The 20,604-nt window shown below is 40.0% G+C and overlaps 1 protein-coding gene across 2 annotated transcripts in view; it reads left to right on the top strand.

Moving 5' to 3' along the window:
- LOC123510193 (basement membrane-specific heparan sulfate proteoglycan core protein-like) overlaps window positions 1-20,604 on the top strand; it is a 162,632-nt gene that overhangs the window by 126,666 nt on the left and 15,362 nt on the right. For both annotated transcript variants that reach the window (XM_045265088.1, XM_045265089.1), the window contains 3 exons: window positions 949-1,077; window positions 11,267-11,395; window positions 12,291-12,434. In XM_045265088.1, coding sequence (XP_045121023.1) covers window positions 949-1,077; window positions 11,267-11,395; window positions 12,291-12,434 — 402 coding nt within the window. The remainder of the gene's footprint in view (window positions 1-948; window positions 1,078-11,266; window positions 11,396-12,290; window positions 12,435-20,604) is intronic.

Genomic DNA, 20,604 nt, shown 5'->3' on the forward strand with positions numbered 1-20,604 from the left:
GAGAGAGAGAGAGAGAGAGAGAGAGAGAGAGAGAGAGAGAGAGAGAGAGAGAGAGAGAGAGACAGAGAGACAGAGAGAGAAAGAGGGAGGAGTGGTTGGGGAGGGGGAGAGTAGGGGTGGCATATACTCCAATCACTGCTTAATGAGTGTACCTGCCAGTGTTACCTGAAAGCCTTTTATTGGTTAACTTGTCACATAATTACCTGTAAAAGCCCTGCACGTTATCTCCATTATCTCATTTGCACACCTTTTACTCCTCTTTATCTCTGTTTTTTATCTTTTCTTTATATTTTTTTTTCCTTCTCTTCATTCTTCATATTTCAGTTTTTTGTTACATTTTTTATAGAAGTTTTTGTTTTTATTTAGTTTTTTTTATTTTCCTCGTGTTTCGTTTTCATTTTCTCTTTTTATTCGTCTTCGTTTTTTTATTTTCTTATATTCTTCCTTGTACGTTTTATCTTTTCATTTTTCTTTCATTTTCCTCTTTTGTTTTTTTCCTTTCCTCTTTTACTTTTTACCTAACAAATCTTATTTTTTTGTGTTTTTCTTATTTTTCTTCTGTTTCGTATTTTTCATCCTTTCTTCACCATTACTTTTCTCCACACAGATTTCTTTATATTTTTCACCTACATTTTATCCCTCGTTTTTCCTCTCCTCCATCTATTCCTTCTTCACCCTGGTCAATACTTTATTTTTTATTATTTTCCTTTCCTTACTCTTTCTAGCCTTTTCTCTTATTTACTCTCTTCTCTTGCTTTTTCATTTACCATACCTTTAAATATCCTCCTACTTTTCCTACCTTTTCCCTGATTTTACTCTCTTCCCTTACCATTTTTCATATAGCCATTACCTTTAAACTTCATCTGACGTTTTCTACCATTATTCCTCTCCCTCTTAATTTTTCTCCTAATTTCTCTCCTTATTTTTTCCTTCGCTTTCCTCCAACAGTGGGCGTCGCTTCTGGACCACTCCTCGTGCTTCCCTCCGTTACTAGGAACTCCAGCGGGGCGTATCTGTGTGTGGCATCCAACGGCATCCAGCCTGCTGTGTCCGCCCGCGCCAAGGTGTCAGTCAAGTGTGAGTACTGGTAGAAAGTTACGGGGACTGGTGTGCTAGACAGGTGCTGGTATGGGAAGGGTAAGTGGATATTTGAAGGGGATTCATTTATTTATACTTTTATTTATACCATGTGGACTTTTCACGGGAATTTATGGGCTTAAGGAGATACTTTTTGTGGTACCCCCTATCTCAAAGCCCACCCGCTAGGAAACCGTTGCCCCGAGTGAGGAAGCCCAACCTACACTCGGACCGTGGACAGGATTCGAACCCGTGCGCTTGGAGACCCATCGGACCCCAAAGCACGCATGGTTCCACTGTACCACGGCGATTTGTAGCAAATTTAACCCCTTTCAGTACCGTGACGCGTTTCCATGGTCACTCTGGTTATTGTTGGGGATTTTATACAGCTTCAGAAACTTATGAGGGGATTAAAATAGTGAAAACTAGGTATAAGAGAGGAGTGGTTATTAACTCTTAGTACCAGGACGCGTTTCCATATTCCCTCTACTTACTGTTTGGTGATTTTATACAGCTTCAGAAACTTATGTGTAGATTAAAATAGTGAAAACTCTCGCCAGTAATCTTCTGACCTCCATAAACTCTTCCTAATGTTAATAAAATGGTCTAATCCTACATAAATCTAACGGTAAAAATGTGTTCCAGTATTGAAGTAGTTAAAGGATTTTTTTTATGTAAGAAGCGAAATTGACCAAGGACAACACAAACGATAGAACAAAAAGGGCCATTGAGATGCTAATCCACGAACAGAGTTGAGAGAGTTAGCCAAAAGGATAGGACAGATGTTTAGCAACCTCCCTTTTAAATGATTCCACGTCATAGATAGATGGAAATACAGAAGCAGGCAGGAAATTCCAGAGTTTACCAGAGATGTAAAGACTTGGAGGAATTAGTGGACTAGTGACGAAGGGTAGGTGGACTAGTGGTGGTGCAGATACATTGAAGGGGACAGGTGGTTCAGGTGTGGTGGCTCGGTGGATCAGGGCTGGGAGGTGGAGTACAGGTATGTGGATTAATGTCGAGTAGCTTTAGGAGTGTATCTGTATTATTGTGATCTGCTTTCAAGTGGTCAAATACTGAGTGGTATTCGAGCACTTGGTTGATATAAGAATGAAAGAAAACAAGAAAATGATGACACCAATAGGCCTACACGTGGCTGTCCCTGTATGAAATATACCTATGTATTTCCAGTATCGACCTTGTTCCGAATTTGTCTTTTTTCAACTCCTAAATTACGCAGCACAAAGAAATAAGTAGGCCTATTCCATTCATCTCCCACTCTATTTAAGAATCAGCTTCTTTTTTTCAAATTTAACTTTGTCTTTATCTTCCTTTATTTCTTGTGCACAGTTAGGTTCACTCTAATGACGATGGAAACAGTCTTAGTAATGTCATTTGTACTGCACTCAAGAACATGAGAGGCAACACCGCCGCTGCAGCGTTACACACATTCTAGCATTGCCAGTGTAGCATCGCAGTTTCTCTCCTTGATGCCACGCGAATTTGGCAACACTGTCACCGGCAATACTCTCATCCGCTGATTGGCTGCAGTTTTCACGTTTTCTTTTTTTTTCAGATGTGAGGCAAATTAACTCCATGTTCCGAACAAAACCTTACTGAAAGATGCCTCACTACTCGTGTTTATATAATGCGGTGCCTTGGAAGTAAATGGGTCTAAACAGAATAAAAGTTTGCTGCACGCTTTTACAATAGACAGGAACACGTCTGCCAGTCCGTGAGTAAAACCATCTAACAGTGATAGCGTTCTCGTGGTCTCGTGTCCCCAAGTGCCGGAACTGCCGTGCCAGAGTCAGAGAAACAAAATAATGTGGGTTCCGCCTCTTAACCGCCAAAATGGACAGCGAGGAACGTACTACAGACAAAACACTGGCTATTGTATTACCATAACTTAGCATTATATCTTGGAAGACGCTGAATGATCACTATTAAATAAATCCTCACTTTACATACACATTGCGAGCCACTTCAACATGCCTGGTGTGAAAAACGAGTCTGTCGAAGTGGAAATCTTTCACGGTCTTCATTCTTCTGCCGGAGACGCGCCGTGCTGGTGTTACGTTAAGGCAGGACCATCGAGACGAACACTCTTGTACCTTTAACTCTTGCCGCTATCGTTTTCCTGCCTCAACCTTCCTAACATTATAAAGACTGTTTGCATATAGACATGGGAGAAAAGAGAGGGAAGACAGATTATTCTTTTCTTAAGCTGCAGAAATATTAAAGTTTAGTACAAAGACGTAAAGATTAAAGAACATTCAGCAGTGAAGGAATCAAGAGAGGCATAGAAAAGCTTAGTACAAAGGCATAAGAACAAAAACCAGCGTCTAGCAGGGAAGGGGTTAAGAGAGATACAGAAGTGATGAGTTACCGTATGTAAAAGAATTAGAGGCTGGAGGTGTTATGTGGCATTACCTTTGCTCATGAATATGGACAGGCTGGAGAGATTACCTGTTAAGAGCAAGGGGAGAACCGTTTTCACCTGTAGAAGAGGGAGAAGTGTGATGTTTTACCTGTATGATTAAGGATAACAGATCTTTAGTTACGTGTGAAATGTGGACAGGTGTGCTTGTATAAGGGAGAGTTATATATATGAGAAGAAGTTGTTTTGATTTATTTATTTATTTATTTATTTATTTACTTAGAGAGAGAGAGAGAGAGAGAGAGAGAGAGAGAGAGAGAGAGAGAGAGAATGAGTTTATTTTTTACCAGTATGTGTAAGAAAGAAGTGCATTGTGACCAGTTAATCTAAATACAGGAAGGAAAGCTGCTTAGGAGTGAATAAGCAGCAAAATAACCAGGTATAAGAGAGGAGCGGGTATTAAATTCTTCAGTACCAGGTCGCGTTTCCAAATTCATTCTGGTTACTATTTGGCGATTTTATACACCTTCAAAAACTTATGTCGAGGATTAAGATAGTGAAGACTGTGGACATTAATCTTTTGACCTCCATAGACCCTTCCTAATATCAATAAAATGGTCTAATCGTACATAAATCTCTAGGTAAAAATGTGTCCCAGCACTGAAGGGTTAAGTTGATGTTCAGGTATGCAATAGTTAAGGACAGGTGTGAGAGAGGTAAGGCTACAGGTGTGGATCGTCAACTAAAGCTGTGTGATTATTCAGTGACAAAGTTTCTAGTTTTTCCTTTTGTTTCCTTCTTTTTCCTGCAAATCTTGTGTTGTGTTTCTTTTTTAATGGCTTTGCATGAGGATTATTTTGAGATTCATTTCAAGTTTGCATAGTTGAAGATTTGTGTGTGTGTGTGTGTGTGTGTGTGTGTGTGTGTGTGTGTGTGTGTGTGTGTGTTTTCTTATGTATGGAGGAGGTGAGTGTTGAGTCGGGCAGTTTCGCTCTGTGGTGTTGGTATGTTGTGGTGTTGAGCTCTCGGTGTGAAGTGGAATGTGTGTGTGTGTGTGTGTGTGTGTGTGTGTGTGTGTGTGTGTGTGTGTGTGTGTGTGTTTTGTTTTGTGCTTAAGCAATTAGTGTTTTTGTGTGTTTTTTCTGATTTTTTTTTCTTTGTTGTGGCTCTTTTGTCTTTTCGTGTTTGTTTTTTTTATGTTTGTTTTTTTGTGCCTTTGTTTTTTTGTGCCTTTGTTTTTTTGTACCTTTGTTTTTTTGTGCCTTTGTTTTTTGTGCCTTTTTTATGCCTTTGTTTTTTTATGCCTTTGTTTTTTGTGCCTTTGTCTTTCGTGTCTTTATTTTTTGGTGCCTTTGGTTTTTTGTGCCTTTGTTTTTTTGTGCCTTTGTTTTTTTTGTGCCTTTGTCTTTTGTGCCTTTATTTTTTGTCTTTATTTTTTGTCTTTATTTTTTCAACCTTTATTTTTTATGCTTTTTTTGTGCCTTTGTTTTCGTGCCTTTGTTTTCCGTACCTCTTTTTTGGCTTAATTTGTGTTGCGTGCGGTAAATTGAGAGTTTCTGGATAAAAATGTACTAGAAATGGTGCTTTAGTGGTGTTCGTGCGTGAAATACTGTGTTGCGTGTGACTTAGAGCGTTTGAAGTGTTGAGTGTGTTGTAGTGGTGTAAAGTCTGTGTTTAAAGTATTGAGTTGTGCTGTGTTGTGTGTGTTGCTGTAGGAGTGGGTGTAAGATTAAAGTGTTGCTGTGTTTGTGTCCTATTTGAGCGTGTATGAGTGTGTTTAAATGTATTCTGTGTGGTGTGTTGCGTGGAGTTTGTGTTTGAAGTATTCAGGGTTGTATTGTGCTGTGTGTGTGTTGTTGTGTTGAATCCTATTGAACATATTGTTGTGATAGAAAGTTTGTGCGCGTTTGAGTGTATTTGAGTTTATTCTGTGTCGTGTGTTGTGTTGAGTTTGTGTTTGAAGTGTTTATAGTTGTGTTGTGCTGTGTGTGTTACTGTGTTGTGTCCAATTGATCATATTGTTGTAGTTGAAAATTGTATGTTCGAGTGTGTTTAAGGATATTCTGTGTGGTGTGTTGCGTGGAGTTTGTGTTTAAGTTACTGTAGTGTTGTCGTGTCATGTTGATTGTGGTGAGTTTAGGAAGGAATGTGAAGTGTTGTTTATCATATGTTGTGTTGAATATGGTGTGTTGTGTTGGGGTGTGTTGCGTGTGTGAATTCTGGCTTATCGCTACCATTGTGTTACTAGGAGAGAATATGTGTTACTTTATCTCACATAGTATTTAGTGAATGAAAAGAAAAGGACTTGGTTTTTATAATATTACAAAAATACTTGAGTTGTTTTTCCTTTCCTCTTTTTTTTCCATGTCTTTTTTTGTCGTCATATTTTTCATTTCTTTTTTCTTTTTTTAATCAACCTGTACTTCATTTTCTCTCCCTTTATTTTTCTATACTATTTTTACAGATCTGCTTTTTCATTGTATTCTTTGTAAATCTAGTTCTTGCTTTATTTTCTTCATTTTCTCTTCTCACTGTTATTACAATTCAACAATTCATTATTTTCTCAGCAATCTTCATTCTTTCATCTATTTTGTATCTTAACTTTACTTTCATTCCTTCTATATCTTTCCTCGTTTTTCTTTTTCTTTTTCTTTTTTTACTCTTTCCTTTTTTCCTATTTCTTGCTTTCTGTTTATTCGTGTTCTTATTTTTTCGTCCTTTTTCATACTCTTCCTTTTTTGGCTCCTTATTTTTCGTTCAGTTTGTATCAGCCATTCTTTCTGTTCCCATCCTCTCTCTCTCTCTCTCTCTCTCTCTCTCTCTCTCTCTCTCTCTCTCTCTCTCTCTCTCTCTCTCTCTCTCTCTCTCTCTCTCTCTCTCTCTCTCTCTCTCTCTCTCTCTCTCTCTCTCTCTCTCTCTCTCTCTCTCTCTGACCATTAGTTCTTGTTAATATTTTCTTTCTTCACTTTCTTTCTAAACATTTCTTTCATTCTTCGTGTAGTTATTCTTGTGTGAGTTCTCTTTTGTTTCTTTATCTTTCTTTATCCTTTTCCTCTTCATCTACCTTTTCTATTAAGCTTTATTCTCTTTCTCTTTATTCCTTCTTGTTTGTCTTTTCGTTCTTTTTTTTTTTTTTTCTTTTACGTATATCCATATTCCTTTTGCTGATTTTTTGTTACTCTTCATTCTTTTTCTTTCTTTCTGTATTAATCCTTGTCTGCATTGCTTTTCATTCTTTTATCTCCTTCCTTCCTTCCTTCCTTTTATCACTCACTCTTCGTTTGTCTCTCCTTTCATTCTATCCCAAACATTTTTTTCTTTTCTCTTCACCATTCTTTGTTTGTATTGCCTCTCAATCTTTTATCTTCCTCTTTCCTTTTATCCCTCATTTTTCGTTTCTCCCTTTCATTCTGTATCCCAATCCTCCCTTTTATCAAGCAATCTTTATCTTTCTTTACAATTCATCTTTTTTTTGTGTGTGTATTGCAATTCATTCTTTTTATCTCCCTCCTTCCTTTCATCACTCATTCCTCGTTTGTCTCTCCTTTCATTATTTATCTTAATCCTTCCTTTTACCAGCTATTTCAATTTCTCTTAACCATTCATCCTGTGGGAAATTTTCAGAACTAATCCGCCGATGTCACGCTGCTACATGTCACCTTGGACATTACACCAGGAATTAACTGTTTGTCCAACAATGTGTTTATTAAGTTAAACTAAGGCAGGCCAGTTTGGGTTAGAAAGTGGTACTCTCGCCAGGATACTCGAGTTTCCTGGTCTTAATCAGAATTGTTGTTTTCATATACTACATAGTAAGTTGATCTGTGTGATTTAGACCTTTAGGTGGCACAGACATGTTTTAGTCATTTTTACCGTCGTCAGGATTAATACACTTCCAATTATGGAAATGTGAAGATGACTAAATAGATCTCAGTGCCAAGTTACTAGAACAAACTTAAATACATCTGTTCATGAGAAGAGTTCGATTTTACCTTTGTTACTACTCAGGAGTTAGTTATGCGGAAAAATATATTATATTAACTTATTTGATCTTTATGTTCGTAGAATGACACTGTAGGTATGTTTCATATTATCCCTGTGAAGAGGAGATGTGTTGTCATAACCATTAGTTCAGAAAATTCCCCATTGCTATCATTTCCCCCCATTTTCTCTCTCTCTCTCTCTCTCTCTCTCTCTCTCTCTCTCTCTCTCTCTCTCTCTCTCTCTCTCTCTCTCTCTCTCTCTCTCTCTCTCTCTCTCTCTCTCTCTCTCTCTCTCTCTCTCTCTCTCTCTCTCTCTCTCTCTCTCTCTCTCTCTCTCTCTCTCTCTCTCTCTCTCTCTCTCTCTCTCTCTCTCTCTCTCTCTCTCTCTCTCTCTCTCTCTCTCTCTCTCTCTCTCTCTCTCTCTCGTTCTTGCATTAAATTCTAAGGACAAAAATGTAAATCACTCCAGTCTTTAATGCTGCCTCGCATCATTACAAAGGCAACCACCCGTGTCTCGCTAGCACAACCTCACCCAATCTCACCATTACCATCCACTACGTCATTAGCAGCAAACCCCCCAAGGAGAACACAGAAGAGGAGGAATGTAAATGAACGCAAAGTAATAGAGGCTAATAAGAAATCGTCCTCGTTATTAAGAAAGTAAATTGGGTGCCACGAGGAACTGTTGCATGTCTAATTTCTGGGTCCCCACTGTAAGCACACAGAGAGAGAGGGAGAGGGGAAGGGAGAGGGAGAGAGAGAGAGGGACAGGAGAAAAGTAAGGAGGATATTAAGTAGAAAGACGGAAAAATAACGAAAAATTGTAATGCTTCACACTCTTTTCCTACGTGTGTGTGTGTGTGTGTGTGTGTGTGTGTGTGTGTGTGTGTGTGTGTGTGTGTGTGTGTGTGTGTGTGTGTGTGTGTGTGTGTGCTCAGTAATCTACTTTAATGTAACAGTTGTTAAATGTTTAAGTTACAGTAAGAGAGAGAGAGAGAGAGAGAGAGAGAGAGAGAGAGAGAGAGAGAGAGAGAGAGAGAGAGAGAGAGAGAGAGAGAGAGAGAGAGAGAGAGAGAGAGAGAGAGAGAGAGAGAGAGAGAGAGAGAAGAGGAAGACGAAGAAGAGAAAGTGAATGCTTGAGGGTACTCGCTTTTTTGTGGTAAAACTGTCTTTGTCATGCAGCAAGCGAAGTCATGTCCCCTGCGAGAGAGAGAGAGAGAGAGAGAGAGAGAGAGAGAGAGAGAGAGAGAGAGAGAGAGAGAGAGAGAGAGAGAGAGAGAGAGAGAGAGAGAGAGAGAGAGAGAGAGGAGGGGCAGACAGACATAGACAGACAGGAAGACAGACAGACAGACAGACAGACAGAGGTAGACAAATAGACACACAGACAGACAGACAGAGAGAGAGAGAGAGAGAGAGAGAGAGAGAGAGAGAGAGAGAGAGAGAGAGAGAGAGAGAGAGAGAGAGAGAGAGAGAGAGAGAGAGATCAAAGCAAGCCTTACTTCACCATCTTATAGACCTGAATACACGCCCTCTCAATATTTAAATTTAGCGCCTCAAGGGGGTTCCAAAGGTGAGAGAGAGAGAGAGAGAGAGAGAGAGAGAGAGTGAGAGTGAGAGTGTGTCATTTCCTCCCAACTCGACTTTTCCATTTGTGTTGGTTCCTTTTAACTCCTGCAAACTCCCATAAAGGTCGAGGCATCATTCCCACTACCACCAATTCCAGGACATTCCCGAAAAGGTCATACCATTCCACCCCCTTAAAAAAACAGCTCACTTCATTACTTGCAAGGTCACTAGAATCCCCCAAAAGAATAAAGTCATGTCAATTTGTAACCTCAATTCCCAGCAAGTTCATGTCGTCTCCAGCAAGGCCATTTCAGGTTAGAGAATGAAAGGTGGATGAGTTTGTTTTCTTTTCTCTTTTTTCTGTCCTTTTTTGGCTCCTCGGTAACTTCCTTGTCAAAATTCTGCTGATCCAGGGTTCGGTGAGTGATGAAAGAAAAACAACAACAGTTAGGCCGAAGTTGAGAGTCTTGTAATGCTTTGTAATTCGTAAGAGAGAGAGAGAGAGAGAGAGTGTGTGTGTGTGTGTGTGGACTCTGAATCTCTCTCTCTCTCTCTCTCTTTCTCTCTCTCTCTAAGCCGATAAGTTGAGATCAGTTTTTATTAATTTTTGGAAACTTTTAGGAGAAATAATATATGTGAACGGCACTATTCTTTTTATCTATCTCGTCTTTTCATCTTTCCATTTCTTCATTTTCCTTTCATCTGCTGATCGGCTTCCTTTTCATCTTTCATCTTACTCTGCTTTTAGTTTTCTTTTTTTTCCGATCTATCTTCTTTTTCCTCTTCTTTTTCTTCTTTTTCTTCCCCTGTGTATTGTGTGTTTCGCGTTTCCTTCCTTTCATCTTCATTCTTCATATTATAACTTCTTCACGGTTGCTCTCTTTTCCTTTCTTCCTCTCTCGCTCTCTTTCCTCTCTCTCTCTCTTTCTCTTTTTTTTTTTTTTACTTTCCCCGAAGTTTGGATGCTTCATCATTTTTCTTTCACTAGTTTTTTTCCTTTCTTGTTTTTTACTCTATTTTCTTCAGTTATTTTGTTTCCTCCTCTCGTTATTCACGTGTTTTATTGTTCCCGTTCGTTACCTTCCTTAATTTATCATCATTATCATAGATTCAAAACACCACCATCCTCATTTTCTGCCTCCTTCACCTCCTCCTTCTCCTCCTCCTCCTCCTCCTCCTCCTCCTCCTCCTCGTAATCTTTACCTCAACAACCTTTTCACAACCTGCTCCACCGCCCTTCCACACTATTCCCCCTTCATTAACACCTCTATGCCTCTTTCTCCTTTCCACCCCTCACACATTCCTTTCTTCCTTCTCTCATTCCTTGGTTACCTTCCTATACCCTCTTCCTATACCCTTTCCTTCCACCCCTTCACACAAACCAACTCTACTCTCTTCCCTCCTGCCCTTCCTTTCTTCCTTCCCTCCTTCCTTGCTTATCTCTCTCTATCCTCTTTCCCGTTTCTTCCACTCACCACACATACCAACTTTCCTTCCTTCCCTCCAACCCTTCCTTTCTTCCTTCTCTCCTTCCTTGCTTACCTTTCTAGTTAGCAGCCCCACCTCTCTCTCTCTCTAAATTCTTTCTGATTAAAACTTTCCTTCCATGGTAGTAAATCTTGCCACGCTGAAGCTCGCCTCTCTAGGGATGTGTTGGGGGTGAGGGGAAGTGTGAGGGAGGAAGGGTGGCGGGAAGGAAGGATTGAAGGGGAGAGAGGGTTGGTAGGAAGGAGAGGCATGAGGGAGGTGAGCAAAGGGTGGTAGGGAAGGGAAGTGGGGAGGTAAACTTAGAGGGTTAGTCTTGTTGTTTGTTTAGTTATGTATCTTATTCATTGATTTATTCATTTATTTTGAGTGCTTGGGATTCTTGGTGTGTATTTTGTAGAGGTGATGCTTCTATTACTACTACTACTACTACTACTACTACTACTACTACTACTACTACTACTACTACTACTACTACTACTACTACCACTACTACTAATATTACAACTACCACTACTACTACTACTACTAATATTACAACTACCACTACTACTACTACTACCACCACTACTACAACTACCACTACCACTACTACTACTACTACTACTACTACTACTACTACTACTACTACCACCACCACCACTACTTACCACCACCACCACCACCACCATTACAAAAACTTAGCTTCACACGAAACCCCTCAAGCAAAAAAGATAGTTTATGGACAGAATTATTTACTCTCTCCACTACTTTATACTCTGGTTTACTTTTCCAGTCGAGCCGGAGATGCTGGGCGACGTGCATATTGAATGGGCGGAGGTGGGCGGGCGGGCGGTACTGGTGTGTCGGTACATGGCCTGGCCGCCGCCCACACTCACCTGGACAAAAAATCAAGTGAAAATAGGTAAGTGGAAATCTGACACACACACACACACACACACACACAATGACAGAGTTTTCAGGTTTTTTCTCCCTTTCCTTCCATTTCACTTTTTTCTTCTCTTCGTGACTGTCTCTTATTCTTCTCCCTTCATGATAACACATTGCATCTTATCTTGTCTCGTTCACCTCCCTTCGGTCTTTTACTTCCTCCTCTTCTTCTTCCTCCTCTTCTTTCTCCGCCTCCTTTTCCTCCTCCATCAAGCAGGTATCTCTTCTCTCTTACCTTCCTTCCTTCCTCCTCTCCTTCTCTCTCTCTCTCTCTCTCTCTCCATCATCTCTACGGCCTGCCTCCTCCACGCACTGTATCACCCACACTCTCACCGCTCACCTCCTCCTCCTCCTCCTCCTCCTCCTCCTCCTCCTCCTCCTCCTCCTCCTCCTCCTCCTCCTCCTCTTTCTCATGTGCCTGATGTGCTAAGAGTGAAAATTTTTAGTGCTTCATAGTAAACAAAGTAGGAGTTAGGTCATTTTAACTTGCTTCTCTTCCTCCTCTTCTTTCTCTTCCCATTCCTCGTGTCTCTTTTTGTTTTGTACTCCTTCCTCCTCCTCTTCTTTCCTTCTTTCTTTCCTTTCTTTTTCCTTCTTTTTCCTTCTGTCCTTCTCTAAAAGTAAAACCACATCCACCTTCATCTTAACTTCCTCCTCTTCACCCTCGTCTTCTTTTTCTCCTCTTCCTACTTTGTATATTCCTTTGTAATCCTCCTTCTCCTCCTCTTCCTCCTCCTCTTCCTCCTTCTTACCTACCTTCCTTCCTTTCCTCCTTGCTTCATTCCTTCCTCCACCAATGCCACCACCTTCCTACCTCCTCCTCCTCCTCGTCCTCCTTATCCACATTCTCCTCCTCCTCCTCTCCACAGAGTCTTCAGTGGAGGACTGGGAGATCGGGGGCGCGGGAACCTCCACCTTGGTCATCTCCCCGGTGGAGGAGGGAGACTACGGAATATACCAGTGTATTGCCACCAACCCGCTGGGATCCGCCTCCTCCGCGGTGACTCTGCGAGGTGAGATGGAGAGAGAGAGAGAGAGAGAGAGAGAGAGAGAGAGGAGAGGGAGAGGGAGAGGGAGAGGGAGAGGGACAGACAGACAGACAGACAGACAGACAGACAGACAGACAGACAGACAGACAGACAGACAGAGAGAGAGAGAGAGAGAGAGAGAGAGAGAGAGAGAGAGAGAGAGAGAGAGAGAGAGAGAGAGAGAGAGAGAGAGAGAGACAGACAGACAGACAGACAGACAGACAGACAGACAGACAGACAGACAGACAGAGAGAGACAGACAGACAGACAGACAGACAGACAGACAGACAGACAGACAGACAGACAGACAGACAGACAGACAGACAGACAGAGAGAGAGAGAGAGAGAGAGAGAGACAGACAGAGAGACAGACAGACAGACAGACAGACAGACAGACAGACAGAGGACAGAGACAGAGAGGACAGACAGACAGACAGACAGACAGACAGACAGACAGAGGAAGAGGGAGAGGGAGAGGGACAGACAGACAGACAGACAGACAGAGAGAGAGAGAGAGAGAGAGAGAGAGAGAGAGAGAGAGAGAGAGCCAAACACCACTCCCTCACATTGAGTCAGCACTAGATCTTTCTCTCGGTTTCCTCTCTTCCCTCCCACACGTCCCCGCCCTTCGCTTCCCTCCCTTGGTCGCTGGAGGGAGGGAGGGAGGGAGGGGAGGGTATTTGTGGCCCCTCCATCAGTTTCTCTCACTTGGAGGAAATCCCCTCATTCCCTCCCTCCGCAAGTTTCCTCCACTGAGCGGGAAGACCTCATCCATCAAACCATTCTTCCCGTTTTCCTCGAGCTGTCGGATTACACATGAAAACGGAGTCATTTTACCGCAGACTTCATTATTTTGTTTGCTGTTTGGGAAGCATTTTTCTTTATATGTATTGGAAGGTTATTTGAGTTAATTTGACCTTCTGATTCACATAAGTACACTACACATCGATATTCTTAGTTTATTGTTTGCTTCATCAGGTCTTTATTGTTTTATGCTTTTCATTTTTTTTATTTTGCTTCAAGATTCATGTAGGTGAACAGATTTTTTCACACACACATTCTAAGTTTTTATTTAATTGTTTCATCTAAGATTTTTCGTGTTTATCTATTTACTTGATCAGAGTTTTATTGTTTTACGTCTTTTTTTTTTACCTCAAGATTCATGTATGTATTCTATCACACATATTTCTAGTCTTTATTTTCATCGTTTTACCTGAAGTTGATCGTGTTTACTTATTAAAACCTAGGTATCTTTTATATATACTTGTGGAAATCTTTTTTTTTTTTATTCATTTCTCCTCAAATTCACTGCAGGATATTGTTTTACCTTTATATGAAGTCATTTTGTATTGTTTCGTCAAAAGTTTATTATATCTTCTTAAAGAATTCTCTTTTTTCTTTATTCGAAGTATATTTTCACTCATTTCAATTACACTTCACTTAAGTGTGGCCTTTACTTATGTTCGGAGTTTCACCAAATAATTCCTCATGGTTACATCCTGAACACTAAAATAGGCATTGGGAAACCATAATCGTAACATAATCGTAACATTACCTAATAGTAACACACGACTCACACACTCTTACGACAAGATCCCCACCAACCTTATCCTCAATCTGTTATAGTCTCCTCTCACTCTCACCTATCCTCCTCATTTGTCCAAACTACATCACAGCACTTACTACAGCTTTATCACATTTAACCTCCCTTTCCCCCATCCTCTAATCTCAAAGACGTCCCAAAAGACTCACGGCACTTTCATTCAGATAATATCATCTTTTCTTCAAACAAACTAATCTCCTTCACTCAATATGAACACCTACCTTACCATACCAACACCCTGGATGACATTACACTAGTATGTCCACACGCCATCAACACCAAAAAATCTTAATCTCCTTAATCCAAACCACACATGACCTGAGCTGTCTGGTGCTTATATTTTTATGAATTCAGTTCTATTCTATTCTATTCTTTTAATCTCGCAATCATTTCCGTGTTTTTTAGTGAAAGTGTGTTCATGTATTTTTTTATTATTATTATTGTTAAAGGTGGTTTGATTTTTATTATTGAGAAAAGTGAAGAATGTTAGAAAAAAATATATTACACGTGCATTGTAGTACTTTTTTTTATTTTTAGTCTTTTTTTCTTTTTATTCTTGATTATTTTTTTGTCGTTCTTTGTCTCCTTCACCAATTGACGAGTATTTATGACTGATAACTCTCTTTTACTTCACCTCACAACTCTCCTCTCGGCAATCTTTCCTCTCTTCAACAACACCGTGTCTTACAACTTTCCTTTCCCTTCATAATCAAAACGTTGTAAACATCCAAACTTTCCCGCACGAAGGCGCATCGAGACTCCCTTAAATCACAACACTATTACCATTAACGACATTATAGAAATCTTTGACCTACATTTTAAAACATCAACATTATTTTTGAAACCCTCGAATAATACACCTATTAACCTAGTAATAGTGATCAAGGGAACGATAAAATGATGAAAAAGAATAAAAAAATTGACCCCCTCACCAAAAACGTTTGGAATTGCTACCCAAAATATATAATGAAGGTCTTTAATTTGACTTTATGCTAAACTAAACATGATCGACTGCCGCACTGCCTTCAGCCCGCCACACCGTCAGCCGGCTGGTGATTGGCGGAACCCCTGACGTCCTGAGCCCTGATTGGAGGAGGTGAAGGTGCTGGTTCAGGTCTTAATACCTTCAAAGGGGAGCTAATCGTTAATCAAGGGGTGTTAGCGAGAGAGAGAGAGAGAGAGAGAGAGAGAGAGAGAGAGAGAGAGAGAGAGAGAGAGAGAGAGAGAGAGAGAGAGAGAGAGAGAGAGAGAGTAGTACTTAATTGATCACGAACGCCTTAGCACTTCCTTTTTTCCCTCTGATGGAGGAGAAAGAGGAGGAGGAGGAGGAGAAGAAGGGAAAAAAATTACCTTCCATTCCTTCCTCCTTCCCAGGTCACGGAGGAAAAGGAAGAATCTCCTTCTCCCATTTATTCTCTTCAATTCTCTTTCTCCTTTTATTCTCCTTTTTTTTTCTCTCTCTCTTATCTTCCATATATTTTTTGTGCCAATTTCTTCTTTCTTTCTTCACTACATATATCTTTTTTTCTCCTCCTCCTCCTCCTCTTTCTCTGCTTTTGTCTTCTGATTTCTCTTCCTTCACCGCAGCCTTCACATTTTCTTTCCTCCTCCTTTGCTTACCTCCATTTTTCTCTCCCTTCTCATCTCCTCTTTCTCTTTTTCTTTACCTTCGTTGCTAGTGGATTTTTATTCCCTTACCTTTTCCTCCTCCTCCTCCTCCTCCTCCTCCTCCTCCATTAGTACTCTCAGGAGATACAACATGTAATTGCCTTCTCAAATGACTCTCCACGTGGGGTTCTTATCGCCTGAAAGAAAGGAGAGAGAGAGAGAGAGAGAGAGAGAGAGAGAGAGTGTGTGTGTGTGTGTGTGTGTGTGTGGGAGAGGCAGAGAGAGAGAGTTGGGGGGGAGAGGGAAAGAGGGGAAGGAGGGAGGGAGAGAGAGGGAGAGAGAGAGAGGGAGAGGCAGGCGTAAGTAAGATAGCAAAGGAAAGGGAAAAATATTACAAGGAATGTAGAAAGAGTTGTTTTCATCAGCGTGGGGGTTTGTACGAGAGAGAGAGAGAGAGAGAGAGAGAGAGAGAGAGAGAGAGAGAGAGAGAGAGAGAATATAAAGCAACTTTTATCTACACTAAACAAAACATGATCCCAGAAAACGGAGGAAACACACGCCCCTTTACTTCAACCGTACACACACACACACACGCACACACACACACACACACACACACACACACACACACACAGCAGAGAGAGAAAAGAACAACAATAACAACCACAGTGTGAGCAGAATAAACAAAGGGAATAAGAGAGAGGAGAAAAAGTATACAGTAAACATAACGACAACAAAAATGCCAACAGACAGACGGACAGACGGACAGAAGAGAGAGAGAGAGAGAGAGAGAGAGAGAGGGAGGGAGGAAGGAGGCAGTGATGGAGAGAGAGAAAATCAAATAATAAATAAATAACGCCTCTACTATTTCTTCTATTTATAAGTCGGCAACCCAGACGGAGACTCAGGAGGAGGGTTGCCAGACAGTCCTATTTCCCGTCACCACGAGATTAATCATTGTGAGTGGCGTGCAAGACTCCCTGCTATCGGGTTTCCTCTTTTTTGCCTTTTTTTTTTTTTTTTCTTTATTTATTCCCTCACTTCCACTGCCTCCATTTTTTTTTTTTTTTTTTTTTGTCCCTGAAGCAGTTTCGAAGCCTGTGTCGGAACTGTATCGAATGTCAGGTGTTGTGAGGATGTGTTGGGAGAGAGAGAGAGAGAGAGAGAGAGAGAGAGATCTTTCTAGTATAATTATTAATGATTTCTTCCTTTAGATCGTAATAAAACAAAATTAAATATCCGTTATTGTTTAAGTTATTTTTCTCTTCAATTTTCATTATATTTTTTTTTTAACCTTTTTTTATGGTTGGTATTACTGATTACTAATTCTGTTTATTTCGTCTGTCCTTCTATCTTTTTTTTCATTAACTTACTCTTCATTTCTATTCCTTCTGTTTCTTTTGAGTTTCTTCCCCCATTACTGTTATTGTCATGGTAATGTTTTGTTTCTGTCTAATATTTTTAATTTTCATATGTCCAGGAATTTCTCTCACTTTTTTTTTTTTCATTCCTTTCCTCTTGTCATTTACCTGTCTTGCATATTTTTGTTTGATGCTTAGATGTAGTGTGTGTGTGTGTGTGTGTGTGTGTGTGTGTGTGTGTGTGTGTGTGTTAAGTTCCGTTGTGATCCCAAGATATGTTAATTATGAAGAAAAATCATCTTTGTTGTTTTCAGGACTTTGAAAACACACTCGTATTTCAGACTTAAAATATTTGAATACTCATTTTTTCCCAACTGTTTAGGAATTGGCTGTTGTGGAAAAGAGGAGAGGTTATTTGGATAATATTTTTAACCATTTGACTGATAATTGATACATTTTTCCTTAATCATTAATCACCCTGAGATATCTTTACTTGTTCTACAGCAACCTGCAATCTTTAAAATGTTTAGTGATTGCAATATCTGTTTTTTTCTCACCTTTCTATTTTTTGTAGTGCCTTATAGATGCTCCATTTATGACTGCTGGTTCTGTTAATTGTTTCGTAATGTAGTAAAAGGATCAAGTGCATCTGATAAAGCCACAGGAAATTATCAGGTCAAAATCTTATCGTTCCACTTTATTGATTCTTCTTTTCTTATTCTTTTCCTGTGTTCATATTTCTTTTATTCTTTTTTCTATCCATTTTTCTTTGTATTTGCTTTATCCTTCTGTTATTGATCTTTGTTCTTGTCCAACTTGTTGTTCCTGTCATGTTTTTATTTCGATTCTTTTATTTTCCTTCATTCCTGTTCATTTTGTTCGTGTTCTACGTCATTGATTTTTGTTCTTGCTTCACTTACTGTCTTGTTCCTTGCCTGTTCATTTTATTTATTTATTTTTACTTTATTCTTTCAGTGTTTTCAAATTGCTTTACTCTTCGTTTCATTCGTTCCTTCACTTTTATTTTGTTTTAAGTGCTCTTAGTTCCGAACCATTAAGACATAATTCGAAGCAGCGCCGAACAACATAATCGAAACTTTTCCATCTGAGAGAGAAAACGGGAATATGAAGCGTTTCGAACACACTCATCGAGATACAGATTGGCAGTGCTGATTTTTTAATGAAGGCGCAGGCAGGAAATTGTTTGAAGGTTCGGCGTAACATTTGCAACACTGGCCAGTACTGAGCTGCGTCGATCTGATGATGAAATGGAGCATAAAAACCCGCCTTGATATTGGCATGTTGAGTAAGGCGCCGCGGTTCGTTGTGCAACTCATCCTAGTGAACCAGAGCCACTTCGTAATGTCGGGCACTGCAAAGAAAGCGAACGTGTATCGAGGGACGCCGTGCCTTAAAATGTTCAAACTCTCCCATTAGCGTACGTGTGTTTGCTCTCCTGTACTAGCAAGGTGAGTTTTTGCAGCTGTATATTGTTTTGTGTCTATATTGTTTCTAAGGTTTGTAGTTTTGTTCGTCTTTTTTAGTGACTGGTATTTTCAGTGGACCTTTTTTTAAGCCTTTTCATCGTACTTGCCTGGCGTCCCCTCTTGTATGTATGTAAAGAAGAACATAAGTAATCCTTTCTGCACTGTTGAGGGATTGGAACTTTCATCGTGCCTCAGTCTTTTATTCCTCTTAACCAGAGTTCCCTCCTACATCAGAAAAAAAAAATTTGTAAAGATAGTAATTCGTAAAGAGAGAGACATTCTTTTATGTGAGAGGAAAGCTGGCCAAGGGAAACACAAAACGAAAAAAAAGGCTCACTAAGTTGCCAGTCCACTTGCAGATCCGAGAGATTTAGTCAAAACAAACAGATAAATGTATTGAAACCTCCGTCTTAAATTAAGTCAAGTCATGAGAAGTTGAAAATACAGAAGCAATTAGGGAATTCCAGAGTTTGCCAGAATGATTGAGAGTACTGGTTAACTCTTGCATTAGAGACTTGGATTGAGTAGGGTTAGAGCGTTGTGCAGTGGGACCACAGAAGAAGGGAAGTATGCAGTTAGCATGAAAATAACGATAAAGATAGCAAGAAATGCAAAATTGCGGTGGTGAGAAAGAGATTGAACACTGTCAGTCAGAGGAGAGGAGTTGATAAGATAAAAAGATATCTAATAAAACTATGTGAGTGGAACTCCCATACATGCAAAGAGTAATCCATACATGGGCGGATAAGGCCCTTGTGCAGAGTTAGCCGGAAGGAGGGGATGAGAAAAACTGGCAGAGACGCCTCACAACGCCTAACTTCATAAAAGATATTTTAGCAAGAGATGAGATGTGAAGTTCCCAGTTTAGATTATGAGTAAAGGACAGACCGAGGATATTCTGTGTAGAAGATGGGGACAGCTGAATGTCATTGAAAAAGAGGGGATAGTTGTCTGGAAAGTTGTATTGAGTTGATAGATGGAGGAATTGAGTTCTTGAGGCATTGAACACTACTAAGTTTTCTCTGCCCCAATCAGAAATCTTAGATCAAAGATCAGACGTTCTGTGGCGTCCCTGCGTGATCTGTTAACTTCTTGAAGGGTTGTCACAGAGGACTTTCTTGTACTTCAGGTTAGGTCTTATTTTTATAACTGTCTAGTACAGAGGCGATAACAATAGAGCGATTGACAGTGCACAGGAAGTCTCGTGTGCCAAGAGTAACGTCATCGCCTTATGTATCTTGTCTACACTAACTTTCATGTGTATGGAACGGGAGTGAATTTGTAATGTTGTCACCGTAATGTCTGATACAACGGTAGTGAATGAGAGAAGAGCGATGGTGTGTTGAATGTTGGAAATATCATTACTGGCGTGTCTTCTTTTTTACTATTCAATTATTGCCATTATTATTGCTGTTGTTGTAGTTGTTACTATTATTCCGGTTCTCCGTTTCTTTTTGTTCCGGCCACTGTTTTTATTGAATCTTTTTCCAGGTGTTCTGTGTTGTGCCATTCTTTCAATTACTCCCTTGTCTCTCATGTCTCTCTTATTCCAGAGCTTTCCTTTTTTGTAGCATACTATCATTTATTCAAAAAGTTAAGATTTTGTATTTCTAGTACAACGTGGACGAGTAAGTAACAAGGGACAGGTATCATGTGCCAGAAGCAGTTACTGGTGCATGTATCAACGTTTATTAAGTCTGTACTCGACGTTTGATCTCGCAACTCTGTTATTTTCATTTACAGAACAGTGGTAACAAACATGCGACAAAGGATGCTGCGTCTCGTAATGCTCGCCTTGTATGTCAGAAGCTGTGAACTTCTATAACAAAGTGTGATCCTGCAACGCTTCTATTATTATTTAACCCCTTCAATACTAAGACGCATTTTTACCTTGATTTTTGGTAATGGTTAGATAGTGAAGGATCTATGAATGTAAGAAGATAAGTGGCCAGAGTCGTCATTATTTTAATCTCAACATAAGTTTCTGAAGCTGTATAAAATCGCCAAATATAAAACAGAATGAGTGTGAAAAACACGTCCTGGTACTGAAGATATTAAAGTACACAGGTATATCAAACATGCGATAAAGAACACTG

This window comes from Portunus trituberculatus, chromosome 28 (assembly GCF_017591435.1).
Source record: "Portunus trituberculatus isolate SZX2019 chromosome 28, ASM1759143v1, whole genome shotgun sequence".
NCBI lineage: Eukaryota > Metazoa > Arthropoda > Malacostraca > Decapoda > Portunidae > Portunus > Portunus trituberculatus.